The 22,300-nt window shown below is 35.3% G+C and overlaps 1 protein-coding gene across 1 annotated transcript in view; it reads right to left on the bottom strand.

Annotated features, from left to right (window-relative positions):
• The window catches only part of LOC149806341 (exosome RNA helicase MTR4-like), a 76,543-nt gene that overhangs the window by 38,722 nt on the left and 15,521 nt on the right, over window positions 1–22,300 (bottom strand). The window contains exons 7-14 of the mRNA XM_089951784.1: window positions 21,415–21,539; window positions 19,662–19,760; window positions 16,308–16,410; window positions 12,836–12,970; window positions 9,971–10,050; window positions 4,907–5,017; window positions 3,199–3,300; window positions 464–589 (exon numbers count right to left, since the gene is read on the bottom strand). Coding sequence (XP_089807910.1) covers window positions 464–589; window positions 3,199–3,300; window positions 4,907–5,017; window positions 9,971–10,050; window positions 12,836–12,970; window positions 16,308–16,410; window positions 19,662–19,760; window positions 21,415–21,539 — 881 coding nt within the window. The remainder of the gene's footprint in view (window positions 1–463; window positions 590–3,198; window positions 3,301–4,906; window positions 5,018–9,970; window positions 10,051–12,835; window positions 12,971–16,307; window positions 16,411–19,661; window positions 19,761–21,414; window positions 21,540–22,300) is intronic.

Here is a 22,300-nt window from a genome sequence, read left to right as displayed (position 1 = left end):
AGGATATTGCATAAACTCTTTTGGACAATGGCCAGTAGAGCTAAAAACCTGGACAGTACTTACAAATTCATGTTGGCTCTTTCTAGAGAAACAATAGCCAAGACTGTGCTGCAGTCCCATAAAGAAATGCCAAGTTTCATTCTTTCTTTAGTGTCAATCATAGAGCTAAATGTGACTTAAAAAAAGCTCATATCAATATAAATTTCACAATGGGATTTTGCATAGCCTATTTTAAACAGGACATACTAATCTGTTAGTCCCCCCATAAACACTATTTGTTGAAGTAAAAAATTAATCTGATAATAATAATGTGAATTTCACTGTTACACAAAACCCTAACACTATCAATGATGATTACACCATTGCCACTGTAAAGTGATACCTGTGTCTCACCAAACTAATGCAAGTGAGACAAAAAAACTTAGCATGGTTTACTGTGAAAGTTACCCCTAGTCTGCTTTACCTTGATAAGCATTTTGCCTACAGCTGGACTCATCTTCTCATCCACCATTAGAATAACTATTCCTCGATCATCAAGACCACGTCGACCAGCTCGTCCACTCATCTGAATGTACTCTCCAGAGGTCACCTACAAGAATAAGAGCTGAATTTACAAACTGTTTATTTCTTCAGTTTTGGTATCACATACCTTTAAACAAAAATTCCACAGAATGCTATGTCTCACCTACTTCACTGTACTCCTAAGTTCCTTGACCTATCAGCAGTGCATGAAAAGAAGTCCTCTGTGAGCTATTGTGGCTCTAACATTACATGACTGTACATGCATACAACAGTGTCAGAGAAATTGAGCTCAATGCAAAAACATCAGTCACTGTGACCTATTTTGGCCAGTGGTAAGTTGTACCACCAAGACAAACAGGCCCAATCAAGTTTTATGACTACGTACAACAGAGACAATGATTCACAAGTGAGACCAATATATCTACATGTAGCTGTATTTACCAGATCAAATACAGAACTGCATTTTTTAATGAAGAGACAGTTGCATAGCCATTTGCAAACCTGAAACAGCATAAAAAGAAAATAGTCTCTGTTACCATTAAGTCATCTATTTTTACCTCAAACAAAGAAGAACTTCCTTATTATGAAAGACAAAACAAAATGAGCAAAACAGCCCCAGATGTTGTTGTTGTCATTGCACAGTTTAACATCATTTTTTTAAGCAAATATAGGCTATACATGGCATTCAGTTTAACTGGTAGAGGAAGCACCTGGGAAAACCCCAGGAAGAATCACTGACCCACAAGAAACAACTGACAAGCTTTCTCATGTACTCACATTAGCAAGCCGAGACTCAAACCCATGCAAATACGGGTTAGAGGTCAGTGATCCAGAATGGAGAGGCCTTTAGACCACTCAGTCACTCAAGACCACCCCACTGATTTTCTGATGTAGCCTGTCTATATTTGGCTGCATTTGTTTACATTATGAATTAAAACTACCAACGATCAAACAATGCATTTCTATCTCCAAGAAAATAAAATGTTATCAACTACTGAGCAAGCTACTTAAGTCTTCTCTAAATTTATTAAAATTTCATAAATGTTACAAGCGCATTGCAAACACCCTGCTCACCACAATCTGCCCCATGGGTCTTGATCTGATGAATTTGTGCTATGAAACCAATGTTTGTAGAAGACTGGCATTCAGACGCCATGGCTCCTCTAAATGATGATGTTTTAAATCCAACTCTTTCAAGGTTTCATCAACATAAGCAACTTCCATATAAAATATATGAAGACGATCAACATGGGCCATAGCTGTTCAAAATGGAGCTGACAAGACTAAACCCATAAAAGGCACATCATGGTTTATAAAAAAATGTTCACATTGCAGTGTAAACAAACATAGTGAACGGTTCTTGAGCTAAGCTGTTTACAAGCAACATCCCACATAAAAAGTATATAGTGAATTGGCAAGGGCCATAATTCTGTCCAAAATGGAGTAGATCGGACGAAAGCCATAAAATGCAAATCTAAGTCTATGAAACAGTATTTACATCAAATTGTATCAGAATATGTTCAATGGTTCATGAACAATGTTGACTGCAAGCAACATTCCAAGATTCATGTAAAGACAAGAATTTGCATGACAAGGGCTACAGCTCTATCCAAATATGAATAGATGAGAAAATGTTCATACCAAAATTTATCTGCATAATTATACTGAATGGTTCGTGAGCTATACTGGTTAAAGCACCATGTGCAGTGTTAAGTTAATTCCTAAGGGCAATAACTCCATCCATATTGGAGTTGACAAAAAAGGTATTTCAGTCAATCTATTTCAATGAGACAATGTAATGTCAATAAGACAATGTACACAATTCAACTTCTTCAGATTATGTTAAATGATTTGTGAACATAGCTGTTCACAAGATTCTGCTGTAGAGGAGAATTAAAACTGACTGAAATGGGGAAAATAGCTATATCAAAATTAGATTTGTTGTAGAGAATTAAAACTGACTGAAATGGGGCAAATAGCTACATCAAAATTAGATTTGTTGTAGAGAATTAAAACTGACTGAATTGGGGCAAATAACTACATCAAAATTAGATCTGTTGTAGAGGAGAATTAAAATTGAAATGGGGCAAATAGCTATATCAAAATTAGATCTGTTGTAGAGGAGAATTAAAATTGACTGGAATGGGGCAAACAGCCACATCAAAATTAGATTTGTTGTAGAGAATTAAAACTGACTGAATTGGGGCAAATAACTACATCAAAATTAGATATGTTGTAGAGGAGAATTAAAATTGACTGAAATGGGGCAAACAGCCATATCAAAATTAGATTTGTTGTAGAGGACAATTAAAACTGACTGAAATGGGGCAAATAGCTATATCAAAATTAGATCTGTTGTAGAAGACAATTCAAATTGACTGAAATGGGGCAAATAGCTATATCAAAATCTGTTGTAGAGGAGAATTAAAATTGACTGAAATGGGGCAAATAGCAACATCAAAATTAGATCTGAAAAGATGGGGTCTATAAAACACACATATATATGTAATTTGCAGTGGACCTGTTGCAGAGCTATGGTGATTACAAGAATTGTGGATGGATGGATAGACAGAGATATGGATTAAAAAAAGGTAATCTCTATAGGCTATATTGACTTTTAATCAAACCCAAGGTAAAGCTGATAAATATGTTTATTGTTTTATCTGTCTGGCTTACCCATCGGAAATCTTTGCCATCAAATTTCCTAGCTGACGTGAAAAGAACAGTTCTAGCTGGCATGTTCAACCCCATTGCAAAGGTTTCTGTTGCAAACAAAGCCTGAAAAAGATGAAAATTTCATTTTAGAGATAATGCAAATATTGAACTTGCCATTATGGATACCTGTAAATAAAAGGTACCTGTCTACAATGGACACTCAGGAGTCTCCAATAAAAATCCCTTCACACCTGTGAAGTTCATGACACAAATCAAGCTAACTTTTTGAGTCCCAAATGTGTATTCTCAATAAATACTTAAGTATAAATATAAATTCACAGTATCTGTTGGTTTCCTTATGAAAAAAAAGATTGTTTACAAGAAACAATATTCTTCCATCTCTTAACTTTTAGACAGCAGATAAGGATGATGTACAGATAAATGGCAAAAAGGACTATGACTAGGTAGGAAAGCAGGAAACCCAAGTATCATGAGAGTTTTATGGTGATGTTTAATGAAGACTTGTCCATTTTCAAAGAGATGCAGCAAATACTTTCAATTGTTATCAATTCACACGTCAAAACTTTGGCTCTGGTAATTTTTCTTTACCTTTTTTCCTCCAAATATTCCTTGCCTGTACTACAAATAAATCTTTTGACTGAGTAAGTTTTGTGGCATAGGTTTTATAAAGTCATTGTGTGCCATAGACTAAGTTTTGTGCCATAGGTTTTATAAAGTCATTGTGTGCCATAGACTGAGTAAGTTCTGTGCCATAGGTTTTATAAAGTCATTGTGTGCCATAGACTAAGTTTTGTGCCATAGGTTTTATAAAGTCACTGTGTGCCATAGACTGACTAAGTTTTGTGGCATAATGTTTATAAAGTCACTGTGTGCCATAGACTAAGATTTGTGGCATAGGTTTTATAAAGTCACTGTGTGCCACAGACTAAGTTTTGTGCCATAGGTTTTATAAAGTCATTGTGTGCAATAGACTGAGTAAGTTTTGTGGCATAGGTTTTATAAAGTCATTGTGTGCCATACACTCCACATGTCGCTTGAAGTCAAACCATCTGCCTGCCATGAGCACAAGAAAATTAAATATGTACAATGAACAATATACACTTTAGAGAATAAAATTTGGAATTGGAATGGATAATGAGAATTTTTTAAAACATTTGATAGATTGCATAAAACTGCATTTTTTTATGAATAGTGCATATTGCTTTAGACTGAAATGTGTATGTATTACACCATAATCATAGGGATAAACAGGTCTGCATACTCCTGGATCCATGCTGTTCAGTGGAACAATCATCATGACAGCAAACACCCTGATCTGCCGATACTAATAATGTATCAATATTTACCACTTAAAAAATCAGCAAACACAAACTGTATAGATCAAGATCTGCTGGAACATAATACTGTATTCATGTTTACTTGAAAAATCATCAGCATGGCAAACAACATAGACCCTGATCTGCTGTGGTACATAATGCTGTATTTATGCTGTTCATATGAAATCATCAATACAGCAAACATGTACCCTGATCTGCTATGGTACAAAATGAGAGCTATGCTGTCCACTTGAAATTATCAATACAACAAGCAGCATGGACCCTGATCTGCTAGTCATAATGCTGGATCTATGCTGTGCAGTTAAATGATCATTATTTACATCAAAATATGGTGCTTCAATGCTAGGGTTGACAGGAAGATAAAGTCCCACCTTGATGAGTCCTTCTGAAAACAGGATTTCTATTGTTTCCTTCAGAAGAGGAAGTAGGCCACTGTGATGTATCCCAATACCTTTCTTCAGGAATGGTAACACATGTTCAACCTGCCAGAATAAAAAGGAATAACAGTGTTCAATGTGTTCAAAACATTTCTTTTCCAGGAACAAGGACTCCAGAGTTTTGTCTGCGAACTATACAATGATACATGCCCTCCATGGATATGACCAGCAAGAATCCTATAGTTTTGTCTGTAAACTATGCAATGATACACCCTCCCTGTATTTGACCAACAAGGATTCCACAGTTCTGGCCGTGAACTATGCTGTGATACTTCCTCCCTAAAAATGATTTTCAAAAACATACCAATTAATGGGTGTGAGAAAACTCAAAATGAAAACATGTATGCAACCAATAATGAATTGGACACTTACTTTTAACTGGTCTGAAGGAATCACATTTTAGTGAATATAAATGACATTTGACCTTTCATGTATTTATATGTTCTGTCATATGTTCGATAATTAACTATGTTCAATTCTATACTTTTAGTGGACTACCAATTTTCTTCAATTTATATGTCTTTTTCAAACCATACATTTAAAAGTCCAATAAACTGTCAGAGTATGTATTCTCATAGGACTGTACAGACAATACTGAATGAATGCACCATCGTACAACACAGACTGTGCTTATGTGACAATACACTGACAACTTTTGATTACATGGTTACAATTAAATTGTTCTGCATCATTAGAATGCACAGAAAAACTTATTGCTGCATTTTTAATCCATAATTCTGTGTAAAATATGCCACTTATCTGGTGCTCTGAAAGATTATCCACCCCAAAAATAACATATGAAGCCCCTTTCTGAGATCAAAAAGTCTGACAGCCCAATGCATGGAGCCCCTCAAATTTTAGTTCAGGCCTGTCTTGTATTCCAAGTGAGGTGCCCGTTGGGCTTGTCGAAATAAAAAATAGTCTGCCTGATGAAACTTTGATCACGCTGATGAAATGAGTAAATATACTTTCAAGATGTTGACATACATGCCATAACATGGCATAATCTAAATCAGATTAACACTGTCCTACGTGAAATTGAGACCTGTTTTTAATCAAATAGAATCTTTACTAAAAATACGATTTGTACTCACAAATCCCCTGACATGGTCTTGTTTTGAAAAAACACAATTTTATGTAATCTTTAAAAAAAAAAATTAAAAAATATAATAAAACTTTCAGTCTATGCTTGTTACATGTAGTATGTATAAACGGTAATCTGTAATGATTGGAACCGATATAAAACTATCCCTTGGGCAGTTTAAATAGCAACGATTAAAGAAAAAAATGTCCAGTATAAAATCTAAGTTTAACATTAACAAAAACTAGTGAAATGTGTTAAACGTTGCAATGCGATAACCCATTGTGCTAATTTGTATAGGTAGGATCAGAAACTGGAACAACTCATTATAGGTAAATTAAACAGATTATAGATGCATGTACAAGAACAAAAGTTATTACAGATTATTGCCTTGAATGAGAATGTTTAAGTGGCTATGTATTATAGTTTTGACAAGTTTCTGAACAGCAGCAGTGTTTCTTTGAAGTCGGATTTTACTGCATATATATATTACAAATATATAATACAAAGCATGATCATTGCTGCTAAGAGAATAGTGTTCAAGTGTTATTCAAACTGAAGCAAATGCAACGTTGTGTTGCAATATTAAAAAAAGGGGAAATTTTGGGCTTGTGGAAACTGGAGTCCGGCATACCTGCCAACTTTTCAAAGGCTAAGAAGGGAGAATAACATAACAGTGAGATTAGGACAGAAAATAGGGAGGTTTTTACAGTGCATTTTTTAAGCACCAGGTTCAATAAATATTAACCAATCTTCCAGGTCCATAAGGGGTGCAATTCTCAAAGGACACACCAAAGGTGCCCAAAGAAACTTTGGTGCGGGGGGGGGGGAGATATGTAGTGGTCAGCCATGAAATTTTATGGATGTAGGCCAAAAGATATTTATAGGTGAAATTTGGAGAGGCGAATATTGCCCCCACCCCTTGCCCCAATGTGCAAGTGCTTATGGGATGCGCCATTTCTCCCTGTGAAAAGCCTTATTTTCCCTCAGGACAAGCCCCCATTTTTATATTCTGGTCAGCTGTGGCTAAACTGTATAATAGCTAAAGATTAAACTGAAGTACATAAGCATAACGTCAGTGTGACTAATTAACAATTAATCCTTATCATCACATTTATCTTGTGAAAAGGAATGCCCTTCAGACATACTTTCAAAGAAACCATGTGCTACACTGTGTGTATATAAGTGTTAGCAGTAGATTGGCAAATAAACGATGCCATATTCTGTTGTAACTTATGATGCATAGGGCTTCATTTTAACAATTCAAATCTGCAGTCACAAGTTACCATACATTTTCTATCTCACCTTATTTCTTTGGTTTAATTCTTAAGGCATGTAACACTAAATAAAATATTTGCTCTGAATTAGTTCTTCGGGGGCACATATACTGCATGGTATATTTTGTTTATTTCTTTTAATTTCATAATGATAATTAATGTTTACATATAAGGTAGAAGAATGCCAGGTGTTCACTGGCTGAGTTTTTTTGTGGCAGAAATGGAGATGCAATTTTGTTTGCAGAGAAAATTACTAAGCATTCACAGTGATCATTCATGGGATTGAAACTAATTGGTGACATGTTTTTTTTGTTAATTTTTGTTTTTACTATAGTACTGTTGCAGGGGTTTAAAAAATCAGAAATTTATGTGAATAATGTTTAATCTTAACATTCTATTTACTGAAGAAAAAACTATGTCGTGTGATATTAATTATTTCATCACAGCAGTATTCACATGTGATAAAATAGAATATGGCATCTGCAGATTGCATACGCTATATCTATTTATGTATGGGTTATTTCGGTGGGTTTTTTTGAGAAATGAAAATTGACAGACATAGTGTAATAATCGGGTGTTCTCTGTGAAAAATTGGGAGATATGAGATTGGGAGGCTTGAGAGTTGACAGATATGAACTGTCCAGGCTTGAGGAATTTCAGTTAGGGCTTGTGAGTTTATTTAATTCAGAATATCATTGCATATTTCATTTAGAATGTCATACATATTTCATTTAGAATATCATTGCATATTTCATTTAGAATGTCATTGCATATTTCATTTAGAATATCATTGTATATTTCATTTAGAATGTCATTGCATATTTAATTCAGAATGTCATTGCATATTTCATTTAGAATGTCATTGCATACTTCATTCAGAATGTCATTGCATATTTCATTTAGAATGTCATTGCATATTTCATTTAGAATGTCATTGCATATTTAATTCAGAATGTCATTGCATATTTCATTTAGAATGTCACTGCATATTTCATTCAGAATGTCACTGCATATTTCATTTAGAATGTCATTGCATATTTCATTTAGAATGTCATTGCATATTTCATTCAGAATATCACTGCAGTTTAATCCTCATTGTCCACTTTCAATAGAATTATGATAGGATATTACAAGCATTTCTATGATGTAGATGTACCAGTCATCAAGTTGCAGTTCAACTACATAAAACAAGAATGTCATCAGTGATTACACAACTTGTTCCTATTCGGCTTTATGCTGTCTCCAACATTAATTATCATGATGAAAATAGTTAGACTAAAGTGATCTTGAATTAAATGTACCCTAAGCCAGTAAAATGTGAAATGTAGTGTGGTAGATAGATATAAAACCATCCAGTTTCAAGATTCCACAGTTAAAGACAAAACTTGAACTGGTTAGTTAAGTGTTAACTATGGGTCAAGGTAACCTATTTCTGTGATTAGGGTGTAGTACTCATCAAGATGCATCCCCTCAACAAATGGTATGATTGCTGGTATAACAGTATCTATACAGGATGCGGAAACCTATGTGGTCATGAATTAAATGCAAAAGATTTACAAGACAGTACAATGTGAAATGTTGGTCACAGTGACCTCATTTTATTGGGAGGGTGTGGTACTTTTGTTATCCGTTGTTAGTATTAATGGCATTTTAGACACAATATTTGCTATATCATGTCAAGGAAATTAGACCTAAGTGCCAATCCTAAGGATATACCAAAGCAGCTGACCTATGCAGTGTCTTGAACCAGCAGCCCTTATATTACAAGTCCAATGCACTACCAAGTGAGTTACCATAGCTCCATTTTGGGTGTGGTACTAAAAGAGATGCATACAATTATTCTAGCATGAGCAGTGCTTGAGAAAGAAACTTTAAACACAAAATTAAACATGTCACTGAAGCATGAAATAGGAGCCAGTAATCTCCTTTTGTGATGACAGTGTAGTACTAACCAAAATGCATCCCCTCACCCAAGTGCTAATGAGCCAAAAGCAAACACTTAAGCCAAGCCAGCAAAACTGTAAAATGTTAGTCACAGTGACTTTGTTTTGTTTTAATTTTGACAGTAAAAGAAATGCATATAAAAATTTACTCTGATGGTTCCAGCATTCACAGACCATAAGAAATAAACTTCGAACACAACATTTAACCAAAGTCAATGAAGCATGAAATATTGGTCACAGTGACATTTTCCCTCATAAATGATGAAAATACAAGACAATTTAAAAAACAAGTACAATTATTTGCAGAGTATCGATCCTCAATGAATGCAAGTTATTGCTGTCTTACATTTTGCTCTGTACCGGTAATGTCTGTTACACACAAACACTTCAATAATAATTATGTTAACTGTATGGTTCAGGATACTTTGCAATTTGAGGTCTTGTTTCCACTGAGGTCAGGTTGATTGTAGTACATCTCAAAGCCTTGTTATCTTGAGGTCTTGTTTCCACTGAGGTCAGGTTGATTGTAGTACATCTCAAAGCCTTGTTATCTTGAGGTCTTGTTTCCACTGAGGTCTGGTCCAAAGCAGTACAACTAGAAGTACTTATAACAAACTATAAAAACTATGCACAGAAAGTTCAAGAAGGAACAACAGATGTTAAAGTTTGACAAAAATATAAGAATAAGTACTATTACCTGTGGTAACTTTTTATCTTCATCAGAAAGCGAATCAATAGCATTGTCAAATACTTCTTGCACCAAGTTCCTCTCTTCCTCTGCAAAGAGTTTGTGTAACACACTAATGTAAACATGCAAATATTTAGATTCTTTGCTATGAAAGGCATGAAAGCATCACATGGCCAGAAAGGAGGAAAACTATTGAATAAACACAAAAAACCAGGAAAACTTTTACTACATGACCAATTTGCTTACACTGCATTGCCTATGAAAAATAAATCATTTTATGAGCGGTTATCAAATCATGTGAAATTATTTATACTGAATGTACATAAAGTAAGTAACACAAACTGTTCATAATTATTTTTAAACATCACAAATTACATATTTAACTTTAAAAAATATCAATCTGAAGCAAAGAAGCAACACTGCTAGATAAAGCACAAACTTTACAAGGGAGTAGACAGAACAAATGACTCTATAAATGCAAGTGGCTGTTGTACACAACTATCCATTATATTTTCAATTTCTCCCTCAATGTTTTGGCTCATTTAATGCAATACAAGTCAATTTAACAACAGATGACATTGTAACAGCAAAGTCACATGTTTGTAAAATTTGTCACGTTGAAGACCAGAGAAAAAAATTCCTTAAATAGATAAATATAAATATTTGGCAACTCCATCCAAGTGTCATCAAAATGAAACCAACGTGAGCCACAAGTTACTGTAACTCTCATGCAGTCTTGAGCAACTGCAAGAATCTATGACTTGGTACATCTTTGCATGCAAAAAAAAAGCCTTTAAAATCCAGAAACATTAAACAATAAAAAAAGTTATATTGTACAGGTGCCTTCAATTAGAGTATGTACAATGAACACACATCTAAATGAAGACCTCAACAAAAGGAAGGCTTATCCACAAAAGACATCTTTAGTTCCAATTGTAAAGACTTTTCCGTAAGTGTCCTTTATGTACAGGCCACAAGTCTTGGATTAACAAAATACACTTTAAAAAAGTAAAGGTTCTTATATTTTGCTCTAACATTACATTTGTGAACTGTTTTACATTGGAATTTACTGATTTGATGTTGTCCCCTAAATGTCATGTATAAAGTATCTTGAAAACAACATATTTGCCAGCCTATCAGTTGATGTGGAGTATAAGTCAAATTCACTAATTTTGTAAATTTTCCAGACTTAATCTAAGTTGATACGAGTATAAGATGAGGCCATATTAATATCTTGGCTTCATCTTTTTCACTTGTAACTTCCAGTTTAATGAATATTAAATGTATCACTTTATGCTATTTCAGATTACCTGCAGTTGGCAAATTGCATCACTGATGCTAACATGCTTTGTCCAGTTTTGTTTTGAAGAGAAAGAGAGGCAGAAGTATTTTTTTCATTAAGTTTACCTGGTTTTCAGTAATGTGTAATAAAATATCATATACTACTATTGTAAAGTTGGAAAATATTTATTTATAATGTTTTGTATTAGAAACATGCAGCGATGGTAAACATTACATTCAAATGAAAAGTTTGTAAAGCACATGTAGACCATATTTACCTCTAGTACAGCTGCACAAACTTCAGTTCCAAACCCTATGCAGTTCAATGACTTGTTACTGTCTCTTAACTCAGCGTAATTCTTTGAATCTTTTTTCCATTTTAAATGACGATAACAAACATATCTCCTGCCATGAGACACACTCAAATTGACACATGATGTTTAAAATATGTAACTGTGTCCCTTCCTGCTTTTATTCACAAGATCTGAATGATCTTTTTATTCTTCTATAATGATTATTACCACTTTTTAAGAGGCTTATTTGCCCTTTTGTCTTCAACATGTATCACTTGCTGGATGCCATATTTAAAAAAATCTGTAATCAACAGCTTGATCATGCAGATCCTTTGCATAAAAAATGTGCAATTTAAAGCGTCTGAGGTACTACTGTAAGGTTGGTCTGGTTGCCTAACTACATTAAATCCAAAATTAAACCTAGATCCAAATCAAACACGAATGAGCCAGTTATCCAAATTTTACCGCAACAAAAAAAAATTTCTGAATATTTTGCTTTTATTCCGTAAGTTCATATTTTACCGGTCATTTTCATAAGACTTACAGCAAAATCATAATGGTTGGCAGGTCTTAGATTACAATCATCCTAAACACACACACCCTCTCTTTTTGGGGCATATTATATTTTGATCAAGAGGTGCACACAAAAAAACAATGCAGTGGAATAACTGTTTGTCGTGGTTATTCCTTTCCTAAATTGTCTATTCTAATGCAAGTATATGTAATCAAATTTAAACAACATATATTACTAGTGCATGCTGCTTTATCATAATTACATCTGATGCATGTGACTTTCATACTGATGATCATGTAAATATTTAAAAATCCATCTTAATATCATGTCTTATAATTTTTTCATATAAGATCTCTTGCCAAAAATGATAATTACTATTTTTTTCATGCAAAAAATTACATTAGTTAAACAATTTATGTGACATAATTCATAGACAAGTCGATTTGGAGTACACCATGAAGCCCAGACTTCCTCATAAAAAGTATTGACTTATTGGCCAGCAAATACGGTAGTTATTGCTTATACTCATTTATCAGTCGAGTCAAGCTGCAAATATCCGAGTAAAACTGCAAACAACAAAGATCCTGATATGCTGTGGCATAATGCACCTGCAGACCAGGGACTATGTTGTTTGTCCTACTGATTGCTCTATACAAACTGCACAGACCAAGATCTGCCAGCACATTATGCTACAGCAGATCTGGGTCTGTGCAGTTTGCAGTTAGGCTCATCTTACAAGGGAGTGTATATGGTATTTCATGCTGTCCCCTGACTGTCATGTACTACCTGTGTTGAAATCTAACTTGGACATCTGTAGTGCATAGGCTTCACAATCCTTGCGGCTGAAACTGAAGACAATCACGGGAGCAAACTTCCGTTCCATGATCATCTTCACAATCTTAAAGCAATTGGACTCATTGTCTGAAGAAAAAAACAGTTAAAACTTATATCCTCTGTGTGTGTGTGTGTGTGTTATATGTACCAATGCCTCACTAAATGAAAATGTTCATTCTGCACTGCATTCCAAACGATATCAGTGGCTGTTTCTCATTGAATTTTTGCAACGTCATCATGAAATGCAGCTAAAACTACTTAAACCATTTCATGCACAACTGATTTAAAATTCTGAAACATAATTTATATTAACATACAATGCAAAATTCATATTGATATATGGCATGTAATGAGTGGCAAGTGTGATGCTGTTTGTCGAGACAATTGGTTTTAAAAAGTTCATGTACAAAACAAATTAGGTAATTTTATGTACATTTAAAGAAGCAGACATGAAAATTCACTAAGCCACAGATGCAAATATCATTCACGTTGCTAAGTGAAATGAACTATAATCATGAGATGCATATGATTTCCTGTAATACTGCAACGCCATTAAATCTGCATGGATTGGGTCAATAAAGTATATTTTACATATTAACTTCAGTATATGTGGTGGGTTTTTTTTGGCAACAACATTTTTCGCTGTTAAAACTTTTATGTACAATTTCGGGTTTAGAGTGGGGAAATTCAAAGGTAACATTTGTCCAAACTAGACCTACATGTGCATTCCTTTTTTTGAATTGATAGCAACTGTATCTGACACAATCCAAAAAAACAGATGGGTTTCTTCAATAAGAAACTTTACCTGACAAATTCATTACACTGATAATATAGCATGTTAGCAGGTCAGTCTGTACTTTCAAAGAAAATGGCACTAGGTGTTAAGCAAAACAGGCATTAATGCATAGCTGCCAACCTTCCAGGCTCGCAATTAGTGAAAATAGGGATAAAAAGTAGTGAATTTGGACACAAATTAGTGAAAAATACCATGATAATAACTCCATCCACTCTGACCGTCAATACTACACTATATCAAGATCGCAATATAAAACTAAAACACTACATATATGCAGAAATATATCTGCATTTCTATTTACTATGGTATTCATAAACTTCGCTTGTTCTTGTGGTTATTTATCAAGACATGATACTGTGGCAGACTTGAACTTCTTCAACTGCTTGATCATAAATTTGTTTTCTAAACAGTTCAGACTTCTTGCCTGCTGGTTGATCTTGGTGACTAAAATTGCTGAAAAATTTTCTGTAGCTAAGAAGGCCCTAAAGTCTGTGTTATTTTTCCTCACTAGGAAAATACTCTTTCGCTGTCACTGTTGCTGTGAGGAATGCACAAGAGCTGCAGCACTTCTGGTTCTTCCACAGGAAAATTTCGAAGCGATATTTTAGTCTGGGAACATTTGTCGGAACAAATGTTTAGCATGGTCTCCAGCTGAAAAAGGTAGATTGTGTTCAACAAGAAAACTCACAAATAATGCTTCAGTGTTGGTAGCTTGCAGGTCTTCCACCGATGGCTTAAAATATTCTAGAGCTGAAATCTGCGAATTCCTAATCTTCTCAACATCTACGTGTTTTTTGTAACCGATGTGCTTTCTCACATCGTCTCTGCCACCGTGCCCAATACTAAAATTTGTGGCACACTGTGTGCAAAAAGCATGATGTATATCAATGTGTAATGGCTGAATGCACAGCCAATTTTTGATATATTCCAAATTAAACAATACATTTCTTTTTCCTTGGTGGTGAAGACACTTTCAAGATCTTACATGCGATGCTGAATGGTAACTCAAATCAGTGTTGGTGACACATGCACGGAGCATAATTTCGGTTAGGCCCCAGTTTCTCTCAAAAGCATTTGTAAAACTAGCCTTATACATATAGATTAAAATAGGCTAAAATGCTTGCTACTGGACCAAATGTACTAACTGGCTGTAGTTCTACTAATATGGCAACCAGCAGTACTTGACTGTTTCGGCAACTGCCAATATCACGACTAGCGCTTAACAAGAAATCGGTTATTTTATTAAAGATTTAAAATAATTTAGAATTGGAGAATTCATGAATTTTTGGCTTGCGGCATGAAACAGTGAATCGCTAAAAAAGTCGTGAAATTCATGCCAAATCGTGAGGGTTGTCAGCTATGTTAATGGTGTAACTTGTGAATGTCATATGACTGAAAAAGGTCAGAGCAGATGGATCTTTTCAAATATCAAAGCATGTCAGACCAAACAAGAGAGATAAATCAACACTGTTTTACAAATCTGAAAAGAAGAATATGAGAGTGAAGCAATACAGCAGTTGGACTAAGCACATCGTCATGTTGAATTTGTGAACTTCATGACCATTCAGTGAAGTTAGACATGTAGACTAGTTAAAATGACTGTTGAATATGAATAACTGATCAGTATGTATTCTGGTTCTAATCCACATGGATTTTGCCTATTTGTGACAAGAATTTTGATGCTGCAGAAACAGGTTAGTAGCAAAAAAGTACATTTTGTTTCTTACAGCATACTGTAATTATAGCATGTAATATAAAGATTACACCTTTTATGCTCAGATTTGGTTTTCTGGCCACTTATATTAGCAATAATTATTCTGACACCACTCTTGGGGTTGGCATGTAAGCCTGTTACATTGACAGACATGGAATAATATTCACTCCTTGCTTGGCAATGTATTTTGAAAACTGGCAACAAAATATTGAGGGGGCCCGAGTGGTCTAAAGCGCTCTCCGTTACAGATGACTGCCATCTCACCTCTGTCTGCGTGGGTTCAAGTCTCGGATTCGGCTAATGTGGGTATGTGAGAAAACTTGCCAGTAGCTTCTCATGGGTCGGTGGTTCTTTCCGGGTTCTTTCTCCACCATTAATACTGGCTGCCATGTATAGCCTATTGTGTGCTGAAAAATGGCATTAAACCCTACAACAACAACAACAACAAAATATTGAGGTTGGTGATTCTATTTTAGTGACATTTTTAAAGCAAGTGCCATCCCTGTGTGTGTGTGTGTGTGTGTGTGTGTGTGTGTGTGTGTGTAGATACATAGATTGCTATTCAAAAATATATCAAATAAACTTTTTACAAAATAAGTTGCTTCCTAAATTTACACAAAATTCTTAAGATCACTCAAAAAAATGTGATTTTCTATTCGTCAGGGCAATATGAATGCAGATAATTTTTTAAAAAATTGCCATGAACATTTATTCTGTTGTTGTTGTTGTTGTTGTGGGGTTTAATGCCATTTTTCAGCACTCGATAGGCTATACATGGCGGCCAGTATTAATGGTGGAGGAAGAACCCGGGAAAAGCCCGTCAAGAACCACTGACCCACGAGAAGCTACATCTATTCTGTAATTCTACTGTAAAACCTGACAATTTGTTTTTTCTCCAATTCTTCCATTCTTACTTTTGAAACCTCCTTTCCTTCCCTTCAGATCCCCTTTAGCGGCATCACCAACATCTCTCAGTACAGCCATTGCCATATTGAAATTTTCCTCTCTGAATTCACCCTGTTACCAAGAAAAGAAAACCCTGATCAATATAACTGTATCACAACTTTAAATGCTAACAGTTTGATTCCTTTTAATTATATGCATGTGCTCAGTGGGTGTGGGTGTTTTGGATTTTTAACATAGCTTAAACAACTTTTCAGTCTTATAGCTACAATGTCTACAGTATGATTGTTTATAGTGATGTCTAGCACTGAAGCATCATGCCACAGACATGTAGCATGATGTCCCACCCAGTCACATTATTCTGACACCAGGCCAACCAGTCCTAACACTAACTCTTAATGCTGAGTGCCAAACGAGGCAGATGTTAGTACCATTTTTTGTAAGTCTTTGGTATGACTCGGCCGGGATCAAACCCACGACCTCCCCCATCCGAGGCAGACGCTCTAACTACTAGGCCACCGGAGCAGTGAATGTGCTCAGTCATCTATAAATGCCAGTGTGATAACTGTGCAAAGACTATATTGGGGAAACCGCTAGAAGCCTTAAAACATAAGTTAACGAATACTTGTACACCAACAGAAAATCCCTGACAGCAGTTGGTGAACATTGCAAAGAATCAGGGCATACTATTTCTTGGGATAACATCAGAGTACTTGGAAAAGAGAACAATGCCCTGATGAGGAAAATAAGAAACGCTATTGAAATCATGGAGGGGAACCAGTGTTGAACCATGATTCTTGACTGGAACTTTCACCATTGTACAGAAGGGTTTTGTCATGAGACAGCAGTTATTAATACTTGAAAATGCATTTTTTTAAAATAATCCCTACTGATTAGTTGGCAAATATTTATTCCACCTGAGTATAATGTACCAAACCTAAAAGAGCATACAATAATTTTTCTTAAGTTAATGCCTTCTTCAACCCCTTTAAAAATAAACAAATGCCTGACTATGATATATCAAATTAAGGAATTCTAAAAAGAAAGCACATACTAAATCCATTGATTGTCAAATTTACACACAAGCTATCCTAGGATAAATGAATACAACACAAAACAAAACAATACCTAACAGGTGTCATAGCAACTTGGCTATTATAATTCTATTCAATACACAAATTTAGGCAGGAAAATTACATCAGCACATACTGTGTTAAGTTTCCAGACCTTGAATGCTATTTATAGTTTTGTCTTGAGTGGATCATTTCAACAATTGATAACTGTAAAGTGCATGTTCTTATGAGTACACTCTGGGAGAATAAAATACATTATTAGCGGCAGTCTTAAACAGATGTACCCTTTTCATTCTTGGTGTAGCTATTAGGCACAACTTTAAAAAAAATGTGTTTATCTGATCAATGAACATTTAAAAAAAAAGGGAAATTAGTTTTCATTTCTTCTGGAAATCCTACAATGATACAAGAGAACATGGCCTCACTTGTATATTTTCAAATTATTTATGTATTTGACACTACTGTGGTACATATTGTATTGAGAGCAATATGATATTTATTGCAATATAAAATGGCTGGCAAAACCCAGATCTATATTTTACCCAATCCAACATCAAAATCATGTCAGATTGAGCAATGCAGTACATTGGGTTTTAATATTGCTTACAAGGTATTTCAGTGGACATAATTTTATTGAGAAGTAAATGATGGCAAGTCAATTTTTCAGGGCAAAAAGAATTTCCATGACTTAAATGTAATGCTATTTCTATTTATTGCTCTAGCCCACAAAATGCTCATTTTTCCTGCAACTATAACTTCCGAAGGGATATACGATCATGCATCACTCAGTATTATGGGAAATCTTTATATTTTCAAATGCAAAATTTGCATACACAGTCATTTGCTAGCAAGACTGTCCTTGGAATCTCTGTTGCCTGAGTGAGAAAGTTGTTGATCTATATTTCCTGCTTGAAAAGAGCCACCAAGACTACTGGATACTGATACTCTGATTACCTGACTTTGTGCAAGACTTTTGGAATAATTAGGTTGAGGAAAAGGCATGAGTATTTAGACCATTACGGTTTGGGAAGAGGGTACTGACTGCCCAGGCTTTTGGATCTAAGACTTGTGAGACAAAGGTGGGACATTTTGGCATTCCATTTCATCACAAAGAGGTCCACAAGAGATTGACTCAAGCAAGTGGAGATTTAATTGAGAACTGAGAATGTACCAAATGATCTGGACGGCCTAATTCCATCAAGATAGTGAAGCTGCTAGGATCTTAAGCCTGATAGGGATGTGGCAGACTTAAATGTAAATTTGGTTCCCCCATTGCCTTCTAATGTAGATGACAGTTAAATTCTAAGCAAGAAGGAAAGCAAATCAGAAAGTATTCACCATCAAGGCTTCAACTCAAGAAGGCTGATACACATGGAGCACTTTTGATGGTGGGAACCCAACTCACTTCAATAAAGGGCAGGTCAGAACCACAGAGTCAAGTGTGAAAGTGAACTCAGTATTCAGAGAACTGTCTACTAAAATATGAACATGTCATTACAGTATATACTTGCATAAAAGTTGCATACACCAAGATTTATCACTGCATGATGTGATGCCAAAATGATCAGCATCTATGCAGGTTTTTTTTGAGTAATCAGTAGAACCAAACAGCATAGACTCTGATCTACTTTTTAATTATGCAGACCTGATTATCCTCAACCCCATCCCAATCCCAAATCCCATTAGTGTCATTTTACAAACCAAAGTGTGTAGTTTAAGACGCTCATTTTGTGGTCAAACTTCTGTGAAGAAATTTTACTTCCAGGGGGAGGAATGTGAAAAATGGAAGTAGAACATTTAGGCAAAAAAATGTTTGTTTCTAAGCAGACTGAACATAAATTATCAAGGTTATAAAGTATGTTAACTAAATACAATATTTTAGGATGGATAAAAAATATACACTATTTGCAAAGCAAGTTTTTTTCAATTATGAAAGGATTGATAATAACATCTCTCTGATATGTGATGGCAGATCAGGGTCTATGTCGGCCGCAATTTGACCTGACTTGTACATGAGTATATGAGTAAAACAGAGTACCAGTAAAGGCACACAGTATCACGACCATTCAGAATTTTAATACAAAAATCTTACCATGATAATGATACCTACATCTGATTAAAAAAATTGTGGGAAACATTTTTTTATTTGTGTTTTCTAAACAGACAAGTCTACAAAGTTATGTACAACTCTGTTATCTGATCTGTTTACAATGACAAGGTACTATGTAAGAATTGTTTATTTGATTCATGCAATGAAAGTCTACCAGTCTACATAATCATGTGACAACTTACATTTTCATCAACAACCAGATGTATGCCATCTCCTCCTGATGGGTAGATATAATGCTGTAGTGGAGTGGGTCGGAAATCTGTGTACACAACATGACAGGGCTGCAATCAAATCCGTGGGAAATAAATAAACTGAACTAGGGTTAATTTTATTCCTAAGAGATAAACAAGTAAACTACTTGAAACATTATATTTAAATCTCCCTGACATTTTCATCCAAATAATGAAAGAAAATGATGTTATGATTTAGGTGTTCTTCCTGGTAATTATGCCATGTATTTTGGCCATATGACTTCAAATAAACACTGCAGAAACTAAACATTGTAACTAATTTTTAACTGTTTACCTGAATTACTTTACTGTATTTAAAAAATGGGTAAAAACAATCAACAGCAACTTACACAATTTAATTTTTCAAGTTTCTAAAACTTCACAAGAAAATGAAAAAGTCAAAAATAATGTAGTCTGAAACAACCCCTTTAAAATGTACATAGCAGCACACTTCACACCAGTGTTCATCAAACCACTGCAGTCAATCATATTACAGATGAGAAACATCAACTTTACATGTGTAAGGGGTTCATTCAAACTAAATGTGAATCTTTTGGACTTTATATCTTCACCTTCAAATACATTCCCTTAGCACATTAATGTTAGGGATAAAAGCCCTACTACCTCCCAAATCCAGCACTCCCATGGACAAAAATTCCTCTTTTTTGTCTATAATATATAAAGGGCAGTAATTCTTGCCCATTGCATACCCTTGCCACCTACATCTGGCTGCAACTCAGTGATGCCCTATCAGCTGCCGACACAAGGAGAAGCAGGATCGTTTCCTGCTCTAACTGAAAGCTAGCTATAATCCCAATTCTATACATGAAGACAATCTGATAATCTTTGGAGGCAGTTGCATCAAGGTGACAGAAAACAAAATTTCCCCGACTCTTTTTTTCTCAATCTATGTTGGATTGATTTCTTTCTGTCAAGTGAATGGGTGATCCAAACTGTCACAGAGGAACTTCGGTTCTCATTCTGCCAACCCCTTCCCCTTTCACCCTCTCCATTCTTTATAGTGTGTGCATGTGTGTGATTTGGATTTTTTAATGTAGCTTTAAAAGATTTCAGCCATATCGCTATGATGTCTGCAGTGTGGCAGTTAACAGATATGTCTAGCAATGAGGCATCATGCCTCAGACATGTAGCATCTTGTCCAAAACAGTTATATTATCCTGACACCAGGCCAACCACTCCTAACACTAACCTCTTGGCAGCTGCTAGTACCATTTTTATAAGTCTCTGGTATGGCTCAGCCAGGGTTCGAACCCAGGACCTCCCACATCCAAGGTGGATGTTATAACCACTTAGGCCACCAGAGTGGTCATTCCTGATGGCAGTAACATCAGACTCAATAAAGTACAAACTTTTGTAGCATATGTCAAAAAAGAATTGTGTAAAGACCAAGAAGGATATAAATCTCAATAAAAATGGATACAAATTCTTCAAGGCTCTAGCAACATCCTGTATTGTTCTTAGTGACAACTATCTCTAGTCATTTTCTTTCATTACGTTTAATACGTTTTAAACCAGATATGACCAACCACTGTATCTTAAAAGCTAAGAATCATAATTTACCTTAAGCTCAGATGATCTACTGACATGGTGGCAATCTTTGAAAGCATGTGAAACTATCTTTCTTACATATGTGTATACAATGACAGTGCAAAAGAACTTCTAAATAATCAAAATTCAATCATACCTGTTTATGGAGATGGCAAATCCATTCTGCAAACTGTCTTGCATTTGGGATTGTGGCTGAGAGGAACACGTAATGCACATTATCTGGCAATAGGATAATAGTCTCTTCCCACACAACTCCTCGTTCTGTAAAATAAAGAAGTCACTTGTGGAGACTGGTGCATGGAGCATCTCCATGAATAAATAATTGTTTGGAATACTATGCCCTTTCCTGTTTTGCCAGCATGATCACATTGCTATCATGAGTATCTGATTAGTCCATTTGCACAACAGGCAGCTGTATGAACCCAACAGGGCAGTTGTAGGAACCCAATAAAGGCAGCTGTATGAATCCAATATGGCAGCTGTATGAACCCAAGAAAGGCAGCTGTATGAATCCAATATGGCAGCTGTATGAACCCAATAAAGGCAGCTGTATGAACCCAACAAGGCAGTTGTAGGAACCCAATAAGGCAGTTGTATGAACCCAATAAAGGCAGCTGTATGAACCCAACAAGGCAGATGTAGGAACCCAATAAGGCAATTGTATGAATCCAATAAAGGCAGCTGTATGAACCCAAAAAGGGCAGCTGTATGAACCCAATAAAAGCAGCTTTATGAACTCAATAAAGGCAGCTGTATAAACTCAATAAAGGCAGATGTATGAACTCAATAAAGGCAGTTGTATGAATCCAATAAAGGCAGCTGTATGGACCCAATAAAGGCAGCTGTATGAACTCAATAAATGCAGCTGTATAACTCAATAAGGCAGCTGTATGAATCCAATACGGCAGTTGTAGGAACCCAATAAGGCAGTTGTAGGAACCCAATAAAGCAGTTGTATGAACCCAATAAGGCAACTGTATGAACCCAATAAGGCAGCTGTATGAACTCGATAAGACTGCTGC

The sequence above is a fragment of the Sinohyriopsis cumingii genome, chromosome 1 (assembly GCF_028554795.1).
Source record: "Sinohyriopsis cumingii isolate HCF-2022 chromosome 1, ASM2855479v2, whole genome shotgun sequence".
Lineage (NCBI taxonomy): Eukaryota > Metazoa > Mollusca > Bivalvia > Unionida > Unionidae > Sinohyriopsis > Sinohyriopsis cumingii.
Note: the sequence above shows the minus strand (reverse complement) of the source record. Positions and strands in the feature narration are given on the sequence as shown.